Genomic DNA, 17,337 nt, shown 5'->3' on the forward strand with positions numbered 1-17,337 from the left:
TTATTTAGAAATGAGTATAGGTGACTTACCTGTAAGTTGCTTGAAATAACTTTGATTAGGCAATAAGCTGAAACCACAGTTCACTTGGATCTCCTGCTCTTGGCTAAACGCTGAAGTGCAGCAAAAGATCAATCCAGTGACCATGTATTAGTGCAGAGATTCTGTTTATGTATCTTAAGGAGCATTGCAATTAGTCGCACTGGCTTTATTGAAGGCTTTATTGATGGTGCCTTGTACGTGAGTCAAAGCAAATTACAAATAACGTGAAAACTCTCCCAGAACTGTAACTGATCAGGACCTTTGGTTGTTAAAGCCCGCTGAAATTGGATGAACTGTTGCTGCTGCCCTCAGGGGGCTTCGGAGAAAATCCTTGCTCCGTTTCTGCCGCAGTGCTGTACTTGGCTACTGACGGTAGCTGCCATTCAGCCTCAGGCCTTTACACAGCACTTGAGCGGTGCTGGCGTCTTGTGTCACTCATGCTTTAGTATCATCTTGCCTCCGTAAAGTTCAATTCTGCCACCCTATCTCATATGATACCTTATATCTTCATACAGATGACTTGTAGATACTCTTCTGAGTCTGTGGCGGCTGCTTTATGATTAAGTGAGCTAAAGTGGCAGAATTACTGGAGTAGGTATGATGTGTTTTGAGTGAGTAATTGTGACATTTTATCTAATGGAGAGAACTGTCTGGGGTGCTAAAGACTCAAACTTGCCCAGAAAATTTAAACTACGAGTCTTTATATTGAATCCATAAATAGCTGACTTTTCAATAAAGTCGATCTGAAGAGCAAGTATAATGAAAGTATACTGAGTACAGTTCTGCTTTTTCCTTATAAGAAGACCACAGTGATTAAGCAACTGATTTCTTTCAGTTCCTCATGTGGTCACGTATGACAGCTTATATTCCCCATGAACTAGTTCTTAGTGCCTGAAATTTCATTTCGGTAAATCTGTTAATATGCAGCACACTGATCGATTTTTGGGAAGGTTTTTTTGTTGTAATGGCATTAGAATTTATTTTGTTAAAAAAATTTTAGGGAGGATGGAGATGAGATGAGAACTCTAACAACAGTTTGACTGCATGTGATTTTCCTAACAATTGCTATGATCCATTTAAAAAAATTTTTTTAATGTCTAGAAAGGGTAAAAAAAATAAATGAAGGTTGGAGGGAGGGTAATGTATTTCTTGCTGATACTTAATTTGTGGTTCTCTTCTGAAAACGGAATTTTGAAATGGCGCCTTTTCCAGAGTCGTGTTCGCTGTCACTAATGACACGCTGCTGCTCTGCTCTTCAGCTGATGAGCGCTGAGCTTGATGAGCACCAAAGCAAGCCACGCACCTCTGGAATTTAAGCTAGGTATTGGCTCATCCATCAGTTTTGCAAACTTTATCTGAGTTACAGATTCTGGCCACACTTTCAGCTGTGAAACCTAATCAGTAAGTGCACATGTATGCAGCGAGGGCAGATTTTGCATAACAACAACTGTCCATGAGCCAAGAAAAGTGTCCGGAGTTGGCTATGCTGGCAGTTTAAGTTGAAATAGTCCATCGAGCCTGTCCTGTGCTTGTCAGTTCAACAAGTCGTTATGACACAATTAACACAGAACATGACGCTGCCATTTTCAGAGTCTCTTTTCGAAATAGAATTACTATTGCCAAATTCTTAAATTGTGTTTTTTCTAATTACTGTCAATTTTCAATAACGGGAAAGTTTAAAATACAAGCAAATATTTCATGACTTTCTGAGAACTGAACAGTGTCTCCCTAACTGGTGTTTACTGTTTAAAAAATAGTATTTCTTTTTGGTATTTAGAGCTTGAAAAGCTGTTGCATTTAAGTTTGTTTAGAAATGTTCTGTGCTTTAAAAATGTCTGTTTCTTATATAGCAAAACCGGCTCCACTAGAAATAAAACCTCTGCCTGAATGGGAAGAATTACAAGCCCCAGTTAGATCTCCTATCACCAGAAGTTTTGCACGAGAGTAAGTTTCTTAGCTTTTCCTCATTTGGATCATTTATTTTCATTGGATGGAGTGTGAATAAGCGTATATGTGCATCTGTATTATGTTTTTTAGCCTGCGTAATAGATTGAGATTTCTTTTGGAAGTGTGCGTACCTGTGTACATGTGTCTATGTGTGTGTGTGTGTATATATATATAGTATAGTATGCATACATGCATTGAAACAAAATGTGTCAGTAAGAATGTTTATTTTGTAATATTTAATATAAAGAACTGTATAACCGGAAAATGTGACTTGAATGAAAATTTCAGCTCTAATATGCTTATTTTTGTTGTTTACCAGGAGGTTTAAGATATTCAAGATGTATTGTTTGTAAAATAATTCCTGGTAATTAGCTCCTCCAGGTTTCCCATGTCTCCCAGACCGGATTCAGTTCATAGCACAACTTCCAGCAGTGACTCGCACGACAGTGAAGAGAATTATGTATCCATGAATCCAAATCAGTCCACTGAAGACCCAGTATGTAAAATCTACATCTTAACTACTCTCTTCCTGTGCAGTCCTTACTTTTAAATCATGCAAACACTCAACATCACCTCCCTTTACATTTCTAGATCAAAATCAAAAAAAATCTCTTTATGAAACAACTGTAATTTTGCTAAGATTGCATTGAAAAAACTAAGAGCATAACTGTGTCTAATTAGGGTATGGTTAGCATGTGTATCTATTCTACAAAGCAGTTCAAAACATGTCTTTATTTTTTTTTTCCCCCTCTCCCTACAAACTCTCTCCTCTTGTCTGTAATTGCTGGTCCCAGAGTAGGCGCCAGTTGTGACATTATGGGAAATAAACCATCTTAGGACTTCTGAGGCATACTTAAAAACCTTTCTTGAAAGAAGATCTCCCAAGAAATGTGGGAAGAACAGGGAAAATAATTGATATTTGTTGTTTACGGTCTGAAATCTGAGCTGCACGTGCAATTACTAGGTTTGGGTTTTTCTTTTTTTAAAAAAAAAGCATAGAAAGGATCTTTGTGTACTGAATATCTGCGCTTCCCCCCCCCCTCCCCCTCCCCGGCAGAATTTTTTCAGAGAGTAGTTTCAGATATTTCACTTGCACTGCAGTCAGTGAAGAACTTGTTAAGAAAAATTAAGGATGTGTGCTGTGTTTCAGAAGTGGGGGGAGGAGTCCTAAGCCTAAACTAAAATGTGGTTCAGAATAAAACTTGTAATTTTAGCCCAGCTTTTGGTTCAGGGTAGTTTCTATGTACTCGCTATGTCTTTGCTGCTTGGATTCTTAGAGAGTACAGTAGCATTTCTCATCTTTAAAGCATTATGAGAACTGTGGTTCCCAAGCCTCCTCTGGGGAGGGCCTGCCTGCCACCCTCTCTGCCTTGTCTGTTTGCCTGCCCCCACGTATGGCACATGCTATCCCATTTCACTGCACCCCTCCTTTCTCGCAGTGCTCCTTGCTTTTCCCATCCCTGCTGCCCCGCTTCCCTCCCCTCCTGCTCACGCTGCTGCCCGTGGATGCTGTCCCGCAGCCACCCCTGCGCGAGCCCCTGCTGCTAGCTTCTCCACGACAGCTCTGACTCGGTGCAAGGTCACGAGCCCAGCAGACGTGCTGCCTTGTGCTCTGTACCATGTCTGAGCCGCTCCTGCAGGCGCACCTCCCGGGGGACATGCACTTCTGCAGCTGGCAGCCAGTGATGTAAAACTTAACTGACCTCTTACGAGAGGCACTGGTAAGTAACCAGGAGCATCCCGCTTTGCACTTGGAAGAGATGTCCCATTTTACACAAAGGTTGCAAATTGCCTACACCCACAGCTCTGCCCACAGCCAAATCGCAATTAAAAGTGGGGATTTCTGTTGAGTCTTAGAGTGCCATTGCAGGGCTTCAACTGAAGTGCTGAGATGGTATGTTTAATGTCACAGCTAGGATGGCCCGTCATTAACATCTTATGCTTGATTGCACCATTCATTCTTCAAGGTTGCTCTGAAGATTTTTCTTTGTTTCTGTTTAAGTATATTTGATTTTTTTTTGAATGCATACATTATGCTTGTCTCGTTTGTGTGAAGTATAGACCCTTTTCTGTTTAAAGAATAATATGATTTTAATGCTGGAAACAGTGATACAGATTCTGACTTTTATATGTTAAATATAAACAAATATGTTTTAGAGAAGTCGGGCAGCAAAAATGAACTTTATATCGGTTGTTTGTGTTTGTCCTTGTTACCACTTAATATGAATATTTGGGTGAAACAGATGTAATAGATAAGTCGCATTAAAAAAACCAAGCCCGTTAAGCTTTAACCCATAAAGAATTTTATTTCCTAGAGAACCTGAATGTTTGCAGCTATCTCAAGGCCATTGTCTTAAAATGTGCTAATTACACGGACATTTTGGAAATTTTTATTTGTTCTAACTACATCTTAGAAAGAAGTCCATACTTTTTCATCCTTTTCTGTCATCAGCTTTGGAGTATCTTGTTTGGACGTGTCATACTTCTGGTTTACTTAATAAAATGAGCAATATTCTGCTTTTTCTTTCAAGTTGCTGTCAGCTTTGCCCTTCTGTCTTTCCTTCGCCTTGCTCTTCATTTTTTGCTGACTGCTGCCCTCTGTCTTCCTTTTTTTTCTTTATCTTTTAGAGAAGAGTCCTTCTATTGTACTGTTCCTATAACACCTGTTAAGAGGGAGGGATCAGGCTGGGAGAGGACAGAGGAGGTGAGGTTGTAAAAGTCTGGGCTAATTGAAATTCAGGTACATGCAGTACAACTTCAGTTCAGGCAGTCCTACCCAAATTTTTCAAAGTTTGTTTAATCTTTCAGTTTTATCAATTGAATAATACCTTTTGATTTTCAGCTTAATTATGTTGACTTTTGAATGAAATGCAAAAGTCTCTTTTGAAGTTTTGTCACTGTTGTAAGGCTGAAATTCTGAAACTAACTTGAATACAGAAGTTTTAATTAAATCGTGTTAAATTTGAGAGACAATGTACATTCAGAAAAAAGCACACTCCATCCTTATCTTGTGCTATGAAAGGGATATGAGGTGGAAAGCACAGATTGGTTTGGTGCCACCCTTAAGTTTGGGGGGTTTGGTTGTTGGGTTTTTGGGCTTTTCCTCCCTTGGCTTTTGATTCTGTGTCCCAAGCTCAACATTAATTTTTTCATTTTTGACTTAGAATATGTTCCCTTGTTACACAGCGTCAATAAAATATGCATGGCTTAATACATTACAAGAGTTCTCAGTCAGTTCTTTAATGTTGAGTGTTTAGGCAGTTTGTAGTAAGCATATTTGATAATATGGCCCGTTAGAATGTGCATTTGCAGCTGAAGTTATTTGTGTTATAATTTCAGAATTTGTTTGGTAGCAACAGCCTTGATGGAGGAAGCAGCCCTATGGTAAAACCTAAAGGAGATAAGCAAGTAGAGTATTTAGATCTGGATCTAGATTCTGGGAAATCTACCCCACCTCGTAAGGTAAGCAAATCTTGAACTTTAGCATTTCTGCCATGAAGAGTTTAGCATTTCTTCACTAGTCATTGCTGGGAAGGTGAGCCCCCCCCCAAGCAGGATCACCTTAATTAGTTTGTGAAATGGTGAGAGTGAGTGTGTGTGTTGTACCTTTCAGAGGAAGCTCTGCTTGTCCTGGATCTGCTTGGGACCTCTAGTTAGTTTTTGTTGTTAATTTGTCTTAACGTGTCTTTCACTCTCCCTTGCCTTTTCCAGAAAAAGAGCAGTGGTTCAGGCAGCAGCGTGGCAGATGAAAGAGTTGATTATGTTGTGGTTGACCAGCAGAAAACACTAGCATTGAAGAGCACACGAGAGGCATGGACTGATGGGAGACAGTCTACAGAATCTGAAACACCTACTAAAAGTGTAAAATGAAAATACAGCTTTATCTTCAAAGAACAGAAAGAAGTGTCATTTATCGCTCTGCATTTTGAAGAACTACAGAACCACAATGGCAGTGTTGATTGACTGTACAGTACTTGATGATTCACTGGTGTGTGAATAGGTTCTTGACCGAATAAGATGGAAGCCAGAGGATGCTTCAAATATATCAAAGGAATTCTAAGATCCTAAATTGGCTCTGTGGTCTCTGGAAAGTTCGCAGCCTGTAAATAACATGTAAAATAGTATTGCTTAGCTTTCAGAAAACCTTTTGTTCCGTAGTTAACACGTTTGTAGTATTACTATGTTTATGCACTTTTTCAGTTATGATGTTGGTTCAGGTATTCCCAGTTAGTGTACCTTAACGCCTAGTTCATCTGGAGAATTTTTTTCCTCACACTACTATTCCTTACAATTTTAGGTTAATTAAGCTACTTGTAGATATGGGAATTAATATTTGAACTTCATTTTAACAGCTTAAAATTGGTTTTGCGGAAATACTTTCACAATTGAATAATCTACTTGAAATGTCAAGAGATGACCGGTAGTTACATACTTGTTTATATTTAATACACACAAGATTATTCGGAAGTCTGCAGGTTACCTTCCTAACAAAAATTGCTGTGAGTTAATAATAATGAACTATACTGGGTTTAGACCTACAATCCTGGCTTATATGTTAGTTGTTAGTGGTGGAACTTCTATTGTATTTTATTAATGACAGTGTTCTGTGTTCAATGGGTGAAGATTCTGCAGGGTGGGATCTTACACTTTTAAAGACTGAATAATTAAATATCAAGTAAGCCTGCAAACCACTGATGGCATGCAGTAATATTGTGATCTCACACTTATTAACAAGAAATAACCTTTATATTATTTACAGAAGGTAGAGTATATAAATCAGGTACGTACCAAGCACTATTGTGCTAATACACTGATCAGGTTTAGACAGTGAGCTTTAGTTTTGTACTATTTAGAAGTTCTAATGTCAGTTTTCAGTTTGAGATTAATGGGACAGTTTGACATTCACTGTTTGTAGTACTAGCAAAATACTGTGATTTTGAATTAGACATTAATTCAAATGGAAATACTATGTTTTGACACCATAGTGCCCTTCTTACGATCTTTATTTTACTTTAATCTCCTGCTCGGCCTTATATTTAAATCCCTATGCAACTGATATTTTATATCTCTGTTTTTAAAAATTAGATAATATACCTAAGGTGATCCCCTTGTAAACCACTTGTTGCTCTTTCCTGGTACAGGATTTTAAGCTCTGTATACTGTGATCCTTTATTTTACTATGCCAGTTCCAAATAATAACCTGCCTTGGTTTAGAAACGTTTTTGTTATCTGGAAAATAGAGCTCTTTAAATACGTGAATGACTTAGGTCTAGATGGAAAACTTACTAACTTTTTTTTTTTTTTTTTTTTTTTTTTTTTTTTACACAAATGCCCTTAAGTAAATTGGTTTTTTGGGGGGAGGGGGTCCCAACCATTTGCTTTAATTTGTCCAGATCATTTAAAATTTGAGCATGGAAGTGTGTTGTTTTTTGGCATGTTGGTCTCAGTACTGTGCCTAATTTACCATCGGTTCTCTCCCCTCACAGCCACAAACTACAGTATGTAAATTATCTTATTATTAACAAAGGTTCTTTTTAAATTAGTAATTTTGATGTTTTGAATGCTCATTTTTAAAAAAAAGAAACTAAACACAATGCATTTTGAGGTGAATTTTAAATAAATCAAGTTGTTCAGTTTTGATGTGTAAACTCTGTCCTGTGAAACAGCAAAGCAGTAATTAATGTGTGTGTAAAGGTGCCTGGATACCAACCACATTTTTTCAAAATTATGGATTTTAGATACAATACTTAGTACTTCTCAAAAAAAAAATTAAACCTAAAAGTTTTTAAAGCATGTCTCTGAAGACCCCCTTTCTCCCCCTCGAAAGAGCTAAATTAAATTGACTCCCAGCCTTCTGGAAGCCAGGAAAAGTGGAGCTTGATTACTTAAACATAAATAGTTCAAATCTTTGAAGATCCTGGAGCAATAAATCCATTCTGCTTCAAAGGTCTTATCTAATAATAAACTTTCCTTCACCTGATGGCAAGTCGAAGCATCATCGGCATGGTGAGTACTTGGTAGTCAAAAAAATACTGTGAAGGCAGCCTTGCTTTAGGACACTGGCTCTAAGCCTTTTGCTGGTGCAGTGACAGCAGTGCATCTCCGTTGCGGAGTTGCTTCTGATTTTTGACAGATGTGATTAGATAAGCTCCATGCTGCTGTTCCCTTAAATAGTTCTTTTGGTGTTTATCATTGTGGCGAAGAGTCATGCTGTGTGCTCCTGTACTTACGTGTGTGCCCAAGGATTGAGCTGATCTCGGATATCTGAAACTTGTGTTTCTTTATACTCTCAATGGGCAGGGGAATCTTGGGGAGCGCCATCAAAGGGCTGCGCATCCTGTGCCCCTCCTGGCCCATCCTTCACCCCTGGCACTGTGCTCCATTGGGAATGCGTATGTTTAGGTTTCTCCCTCCCCTCCCCTCCACTCCCCTCCGCTCTCTCCTCTTTTCTCTCCTTCTATAATCAAGCACTGATACTCATATTTTGATACCCAAAGTATTTTTTCAGATGTTTTGAGCACCTCTAATTCTTTTTGGCATTTATGCTTCACTGTTAGTTTCCTGGGTTGGCCTTTGTTGTTGCACTAGTGATGACAGATGATTTTGCTCTAAGCTTGCTGACATCATTACTTGGTTTACAGATTATGCCTATTCTTTCTTCCTTTTAGATTGGGCAGTATTTGTGATGTTAGTTGTTATCATGATTCAGAACAGTTTCTTTTTCTTTTTCTTTTTCCTTTTGTTATGGAAAACAGCAGTTTCCAGCCTATGCAGATAGTATACTTAAGTAATACTCTAAAAGTTATTTTATTACATTTCTAAGCCTCTTTCTGCCCTTGATTTCCAGTAATACATGTTGTCCAAAGGACATTCAGAATTGGAAACATGGTACTAACACTGGATAATATATTTCATTTCCCGCTAGAGTGGGATTATGTGCTGCAAGTTTGTCAGAGTTCTTGGACATTCTGATGATATAAATATTAAATTTAAAACATGAATGAATTTTAAATGTGAAGGTAGTAGAAGAAAAGCTAGACCATTGCTAGCCTCATGCAATTTTGAGTTACCAGCTACTTGAGGACACTCATCTGCTACAGGGATGGGTGCTAATGAAAACCCCAGTAGATACTAGTGCTAAGGAAGCTCGTCAGTGTTGCTTGTCAAGTGTTCTTTTCCATACAGGTTAAGTTCTCATTTGTTTTGCTAAAGCAGTATGTTAACAAGTATGGAGATAGTTTTCATCACTATATGCATCATGAGCAGGAGTCATTTTAAATTGCAAGTGTATTTGTAAAAATAGGTCTTTTATACATAAACACAAAAACACAAAAATTGGAAGAAACTTACTGCCTTGTTCTCTAAAACAGACTCTAAATATAATTCAGTATTACCTTATGCTGTAATCTGAACAGTTTTTTTTTTTCCGGTAAGTACTGATGGCCTCACTTCAACACACTGTCATTTAATCACTGTTACCCCATAAAGTGCAGGTGCAAAAGCATAGCTGTTCCATTCTGCTGGAAGTTTGAAAAAGTGGCATTTAAAAGGATGAAAAAATAGAAATATGCTCAGGTAGTCTTTTTTGCTTAGGTGTTACGTAAAAGTGTTTTTTTATTAATCCATCTATGACAATTATGACATCATGCCACATGTAGGGCTTACAAACAAGTTACAATATTGCCATTCTTATGCAGTAATTTAGAATTTGTTGCCCCATACAGCTAGATGGGGAGCAGTGGGCAGAACTACTGCTTTCACGTTGCACTATGAGCTAAGCAAGATTTTTATCACAATTAAGCTTAGCTATTACTGATTGCAACAGTCAATTAAGTTAAAAGTGGTTCTGACTCTGAGTAGAGCCAACAACAATTTATATATATTGCAGTCTTGCAAAACTGCTCTGGAAGCTTCCCAGCCAGGACAAACCTTCCATACCTGCCTTTACCATAGAGGTTTGTGTCATGAAAAGCCAAAGGATATTTTCTTTGGTCAAGAAAAAGTTATTTCTATACAATTTTATTAGTGTGCAACTGTGGAAACAGTAATATCATTTAATCTGTTTGGATTTTTTTTTCAGTTTGCTGGGGGTCTCTCTGTGTTGTACCAAACCTTTCATAAACTTATGGTTCACTTCTTGTTGTCCTTCCTATTATGTAGAAATATATATCTGCTGTCTGTGACCACCCAAAAAAAGTGCTTGTCCAGCAATTAGCGTGTATTAAATGTTCCACAAAAGCATTGTAGTGACTGGGCGCAGAGGAACAAAAGACCAAGCTGTTAGGCGGTTCTGCTTGCCTTTTCGTTTCAACTGAACGAGCAGCCAGGTATCTCTGGGCATAGGTCTCAACCTGTCAAGGCACAAAGAATGGGACAAAGAAAAGGCATTTGAGATGCTTATGAATAATGTCTCTGACATGAATAATTTCCCGCAGTGTATATTTATGATACAGCATCCTCAACACTAATTTTCAGTAACAACAGTGGGGGAGAATAACTGGTATTGGATGCAGGACTAGCTGAGAGGCTTGCCATCTTCTCAGTAGATGAACAGAGCTAGACTGTTCTGATGCCTGTGGATTTCAGTTTAGACTGTTTAAAAGAAAGTTTTGGTACTAATGGGAATTGGAAAGGATTGATCTGTTTGATTTGTTGACTTTTTCATAAGAAAAAAGTTAGCTGAAGTATTATAGTTGTGTAACCTGCTGTGTACACCCATAAATTAAGAGACACTAAGCACTTCTGTAAAGTCAGCTTACAAAATAAGTATCCCATTATGATGCCAAATTTAGTAGGTCAAAAAAATTATTTTCCTGTTTCTAGACCACAGGGCATGGGCTAATGCCTTTATCTCTGTGTTAAAAATAAAAACCCACCTGATTTTAAAGTATTTTAGCCTACTAGGGTAGAACACAATAGAAAAATTATCATAACATTTAGAACATAAAATACAAAGCTGCTAAAGTGGAAACTCAAAAATTTCTTTCAGCTATAAAATCCGTATCTGTACTAATCACTATGGTTTATGTTTGAACATTCTTGCAGCACCCGCCATTGTTGCTGAGCCTTTTCCTGGTAAGTTATCTCTGCAACGAAAGATAACGTGTATTACATCAATTTTGAAAAGGGCCAATAAGAAATTGGCTACTGTTATAATAAGATTTTATTAAATGCTCTTTGAGGTTCTTTCCAGCTGCCCTTGGGTGTTAGTGCGTATACGTGGGACTTAGGCAGCGTGTGCAGATGACTTGATTGAAACAAATGGTGTTCAGAGTTATGCTCCATCATCTGTTAAGGCTGGAGTAGGATTTTTAAAAGGTGCTACATATAACAGGATTGCCAGTTCCATAGGCACATAAATCTGTTGTGTGATCTTTTGAAAAGCAGACTTTAATAGTCAGGGCACCAGTGTATCCTACTGAATTAAATGGAAGTACCAAATAATCTGACTTCTATTCAGGTATGTAAATGCAAGTTTAAGAACTTAATTCTAAAAATACTATTTGCTTTTTATTGTCTTACTTTCTTCTTTCCTACATAAATGGAGGAAGTGACGGAGCCCAAAGACGACATTACCATTCAGTCTGTTCTTTGGCTCAGTGCAAGGGAGCACAGACTTAGCCTTTAGAGAACTGTCTCCTTTTAAAAGGAGGAGGGGGAGTAAAAAGAGCAACCAAGATCAGGATGTAGCCTCTGCTCTGCCTTGCTGTGAGCTCGCTCCCTGTTGTGTGCTGCGAAGTGCAGCTACCCCAAATTCCAACAATTCTGCAGCCAGTGCTGGAGAGGCACCAACAAGCTCTGAAAAAGTGATGAGCTAAAACTATACAGAAAGAGTTGAAACAAAAACTTAGAGCAGTTCTGGAGAGGTTTGGTGGGTGGTCAGTTTGTTTAATCTTCTGTGAAAGGAATGGGATAAAATCTAGGATTGGGCTGGGAATATGCTTGTTTACTGGTCTTTATTGGCTGCGCTGCATCTCACTGTGATTTAATTTGTTCTTCCCCAAGTTTTCTTGTAGTACCTGCTGTGGTCTGTATGCTTTTGCAGAGCATCCCTGCCTTTTGCCTGTACCAGGAGTGCTGCTTTTTCTTTCAAGTATGAAAGTAAAGACCAGCAAATGTTGGCTCTAACCCTTTCTCAAACCAGCCATCCAAACCACTGTGGAGAAAGTCCTTTCAGAGCGCTTTGGGAAGGAACTGAATAGCTGCTGATTTATGATCACACCCAGTCTTGAGAACTGTGGAAATTTTCCCGCAAACTTACTTCAGCCCTAGTTTTGTGATAATGTCCCTTTGTGGTGTGCAGTTGGCCACAGGGATTCGTTAGTTGTTTCTACTTTTCTTTTTGCCAAGTTGTATAAATATTTAGTTTAGTGAGGAATTTCTGGTTAATAGTTCTAAGATCTTCAAGGTTCTTTTTAAGTATGTTAATTGTCTAGAAAGATGGAAACTCTGAATTAAACAGTTTCTGTTCAATAAATGGGATGAAATTTTCCAAAAAAAAAAAAAATCAAACCAAACCACCCAAAACCTGAGAGAGCTCAAGCACCACTTACACCCCCCCCCCCAAAAAAAAAGTGAACTTGATTTCAACTGTATATCTTACTTAATATCTTCCATCTACATGACTGACCATCTTTTCAAGTTTGCTGAAATTGTGTGGGCCTTTCCTATTTCCCTCAGAAAACTTAGCTGACAGCCATCTATTCTGTTGGCTGTGGCAGTCTGCTTAGAGCTACTGAAGTAGCTTTGCTGGACTCTCTTGGTCAGATGCTTCTCTAAAACTCTACTAGTTTATCTGTCATTTATCAGTCACACATTTATATGTCACATTTTTCTTTTCTGTTGGTCATTTGCAATCCCCTGCCTCTGCATCATAACAAATTAAGTATATGCTGTTACATTTTCCCCTAGACACTTGGTTCTTTGGCAGGATCTTACTTGGATTTCCCATGTCTTTCTGACAATTTCCCCCCCCCCCCCCCCAATTAAGGTTTAACTAAATCAGGTTTGGAAAGTAGTTACTTTCATAATAGGCATTTTATATTCCACCAGAGTGAGCGGGAACTTTTCTGAACATATCAAATAATCTGTTATTATTCAAAATAATCACTAATACAGAAAGGAATTCAGATGCAGTATACGAACTGATAACAAAAAAGAAGTGCAGTACAGCCTAATATAAAATCTGTATCCATGTCTAATGCCAAGGACTTGGAAGATACATATGGCACAAAGCAAGCATAGTCTACAGCACATATAAGAACACATCATTCTTGCAGTAAAAACTATATTGTAAGACTCTACATGTCCCATTCTTGTAGTTTTTAGACTAGATTTACAGAAAAGAAAGGGGCAGATATTTGTCAATATGAGTTAAGTACCTAAGTGTTTTTCAAAATCTTTCATAGATATTTGTTTAAATATCTAAATGCTGTGGGGAAAACGGTCCAGGTCACAACTGAAAAGAAACCAAGCAATGTAAGAAGGGGAAGAAAACCATGGAAATTAGGTTAAGATGCTATGACAGAGGCCTTGATGTATAAAATTTGAATGTACAGGCAGATACTTGTGTATATGTGGAATCCTACTAGAATCATGATAAAATTGCAGATATAGTTTAAATAGAACAGAATTTCTATTTATAGTTTAAATGCAAAGGTTAAAATATTAAGCCTTACTTAAGAAAAGTCTTTCCAGATTTATTCCCTTCTTTCAGTGAATTCCAGGTTTATACCAACCTCTTAAAATCCTCTGTCACTCAAAGAGTGATTGCACCAGAAGGAGATCAAGTGGCTTAATGGCAGTGCCCATATATGTAGTAACTCGCTTTTGCAAGGAAGCCTCTTAGTTTGCCTTGCCTTACTCTCATTGCCCCGCCATGTGGTGATAAGCAAACTTTGGGAGTTCCAGAAAACAGGGTCAGTGAAGAACTGGCCACCGAGGAGGAGGAGAATCTGGACTTCTGAAAACAGAAAGGTCTGTATGTGTAATGAAATAGGCGTCCGTAATGAAATAACGTAAATCTGCATTGTGGCTGAGCCTTTTCAGTCACAACAGTGTGCAAGTAAAACCTGAGAGCATTTTCTGTAGTCTGACTTTCTTCTGTGGGAGAACTACTTATTACAGAATCCCCATTCTTCAAGGATTTCTCTAAGAAACACAAAACACTTTTTTTTTTCTCTTCTTGCATGGATAAATTTTATTGATAGATACACAGCCAGTGGCTTGTTTTAAATTGGAGACAAGCAAAGTCTGACGTGCTACATGCATTTATTTCTGTTGTCAAATCATCCTTGGTTTGTGGTTATTAGTGTTAAATTTGAAAAATCTTTGGTCTTCATATGTCATTATTTTTAGTCTGTTTTTTGAAGACAGAGCTAAAACATAGGCTTGCAAATGTTCATGACTGAACACTGCAGATTAACTCAGTGCTGTTTATTTTGCACACAATACTAATTTTGCTAGCATGGTTGCACTGTAATTTAAATAAATTCAGTATTATGTTGACAGTACTCTAAAGAGCACATAAATAGATACTTGTACACTTATGTGGTAAACTATCTTGAACATTGTTGCCATTGCACTAACGAATTTATTGAAATTAATGTAGAGTATCTTTTGCGTGTGTTGATAGATACAATTTTTTTTATGGTGAAAATTGTAATATCAATTAGGACAAAGCCACACCTTTGGGCAGTGAAACTTTTTTTTTATATACATAGCATGATATTGACTGCTCAGTTTTGACCACTGGCTGTGTGCATGCATATATATATACATATATATATGCATGTACGTATCTCACTTGTGATCTGCAAAACTACCAGTTTGAGACTGGAATACAAATGATTGTGACAGGAAAATTAAGGCTTTGAAGCATGCCTACTTACATTTAGCTTTGGATGGGATAGTCCAGTTCAACATTGGTGTCTTTAAATAAATCGTGCCTTACTGATGTGAGGGGTGAGAAAATTTGGCTGTATCTGGCCTCTTTTGTGTAGTTGTTTACTTTTTCATTTTAAACTAAACCTTAAAAAAAGCTAAAATCTGAATGCAAACCAGGCTCCTCCTTCCTAGCTTCTTGAATTCAAATGACCTGCATATGTCTGATCCTGTGACCACAGGTTTTTTTATTCATTTCATTTTCCAAACTTTTGGCAGATTTACAGTGTTGATATATGTGCAGCAGTGCCTATTAACATAATTGCTGTACAGTATAGTATCTTTTAGAGTAGCTCTTATTTGTGGTGTTTTAGTTCAATTTCTTATTTAACAAGTCATCTAAAGAATGTTAATTTAAAAAGTTATGATTACACAACCGAGCAACAAAAGATGCTGAAGAGATTTGACAAAAATCTGTAATTAAACTGTTCTTTACTAACTTCATAAGCATGTTAATAATTAGTTGTCTTTACAATTCAGAATTCAGGACTGACTGGGGGAGGATTTTTATGCTTTACTGTGTATTTGTCCTTATGCTGGTGTTTAGCATGTTAGTAATCTCTGTCAAGAGTTTCTTTGTGCTACTGGTTGCTTTTCATTTAAGGTCTCAGTATTCAGGCTCTGTGTTCAGACTCTTCAGATTTTGTGCATTCATGAGTGTTGTCTTCATGTTAATTTAGAAGCCCCCTCTTCTTTTCTTCCTGTTTAGTTTTTCCATTTTACTTCTAAAACTTTAGAACTTTTAGTCTTCCTTTCTACTTTTGACAAGATACATTTTTTTTTAATTATGCCTGCCCTCCATACTTCTTATAAGTCTAATAGTTTTCTTCATTTTCACCTCTAGTTAAGCCTCTTCCTTTGAGTGTGGTAGAGATCTTGATAGCTTTCTACGGTTTTGCAGCATGGTTCTCTTTGCTTGGAGATAAATAGCTTCTGGTCCAAATTTCTGATGTGAGAAAACTCCTTATGAGATTGCACTCTTGCAGTGATAATAGGGTCCATGGTAACTTTGATGTAATAATCAAATTATGGATGGAGCAGAGCTAGAGTTGGGAATTTTGCTGAGAGGTGAATGGTTTATTTAGAAGCCTTTGGGTCTGTAAAAACATGTATCTTGTTAGGCTATAACCCATTAAGGTTATCTAAAAATACTAACATGGTGTTGCAGGGTTGTATGCAGCTGCAAGACTGATCTCCCTTCCCCCCCCCCCCCCAACCTCTGATGTAGAGAGAACAACAATCATTAAGATTTCCTGTTTCTATTATGGAATTCAGGTTTTGGCTAGGAATATTTATTTGACAATTTTCCCCCTCTTGTGACTGAAATATTTGGGATTGGTACTTTCTTTCAAGTTAACTGCTTTGAAATTTGAACGAAGATTATTCTCTCTTAATGGTAGCAAAGGCAGAGACCTCAGAAGTGGGGGAAATGAAAAAGCTGAAACAGTAGTCAGGAAAGGCAGAGAAGCAATTTTTGAGTAGAGATGAATGATATTTTAATCTTTCATGATACTGATACTGGGCACATGAGTATCTCAGTGCTCCTCCGTGACCGAGGGTTGATGAGGTCTGGATGGAGGTGGTATTTTCCCTCTTTTCCTCTTCCTACACTCTCTCTCTCATCTCCTCCACCCAAATAGTATGATCTTACCTGGAGGTTTTAGTCTGATTATAAAAAGATGATGTTGAAGGTGCTGAAACAACTTCTCGAATGCCTTGAACCCTTCCTCAGCCTTCTATGCTACTTTTCTTTTGAACATGTAGTCCACCAGTGATTCTCCACCTGCAGTTTTGTTTGAGGGCTTTGTAGGGGAGAAGAGTAAGTGCTAAATGAGGAAGGCAGAGTAAAGCTTGCTTCCCACCGTTACCTACTGGCCACACCATGCACATAGTACTGCGTCATCAGAAGCAACTGTAGATGAGGAGAGAAGGTAGAAGCTGAGGCAGAGCAGATTAAAACTGGACTTAAGACTAGGGTAACTTCACGCTGGAATAGTACAGGTGACTAAATGAATAATCACTATAATTTGGTACTGCATATATTTAAAACCTAAGATATGGGTGGAGATGCAAGAAAAAAGCACCATGTCTCTGGATGCAGAGAAGCAGCTTTGGCAAAGGAACTGGGTTTTTCACCTATCATGAGAGATGAGAATAAGCCGTGGGGAAACATGTTGGTAAAAGTTTTATTAGTTGAAAAATTTTGTTCTAGGAAAATTGAAATTCATTGTATTCTTCTGAATAGTTTTGGCAGAAATGAAATGACAGTTTCAGAAATGTCAGAGCAAACTACTTTAATTTCAAATTTTCTAAAGGATGTCAGTAATAAAAAACAATGAAATGAAGAGTTGTAACAATCATAGCAGAGAGCACCTCCTTTTATCTTAATGCAGGCATATCTACAAATAT

General features: G+C 37.8%; 1 protein-coding gene across 6 annotated transcripts in view; it reads left to right on the top strand.

The window, feature by feature from the left end:
- Positions 1–7,622, top strand: part of GAB1 (GRB2 associated binding protein 1) — a 100,656-nt gene extending 93,034 nt beyond the window's left edge. For all 6 annotated transcript variants that reach the window (XM_026106122.2, XM_026106123.2, XM_064510761.1 and 3 more), the window contains 4 exons: positions 1,890–1,983; positions 2,359–2,482; positions 5,326–5,448; positions 5,698–7,622. In XM_026106122.2, the coding sequence (XP_025961907.2) occupies positions 1,890–1,983; positions 2,359–2,482; positions 5,326–5,448; positions 5,698–5,856 (500 nt within the window). In that variant the 3' untranslated portion in view covers positions 5,857–7,622. The remainder of the gene's footprint in view (positions 1–1,889; positions 1,984–2,358; positions 2,483–5,325; positions 5,449–5,697) is intronic.
- The last annotated feature ends 9,715 nt before the right edge of the window (positions 7,623–17,337 follow it).

This window comes from Dromaius novaehollandiae, chromosome 4 (assembly GCF_036370855.1).
Source record: "Dromaius novaehollandiae isolate bDroNov1 chromosome 4, bDroNov1.hap1, whole genome shotgun sequence".
In the NCBI taxonomy this organism is placed as follows: Eukaryota; Metazoa; Chordata; class Aves; order Casuariiformes; family Dromaiidae; genus Dromaius; species Dromaius novaehollandiae.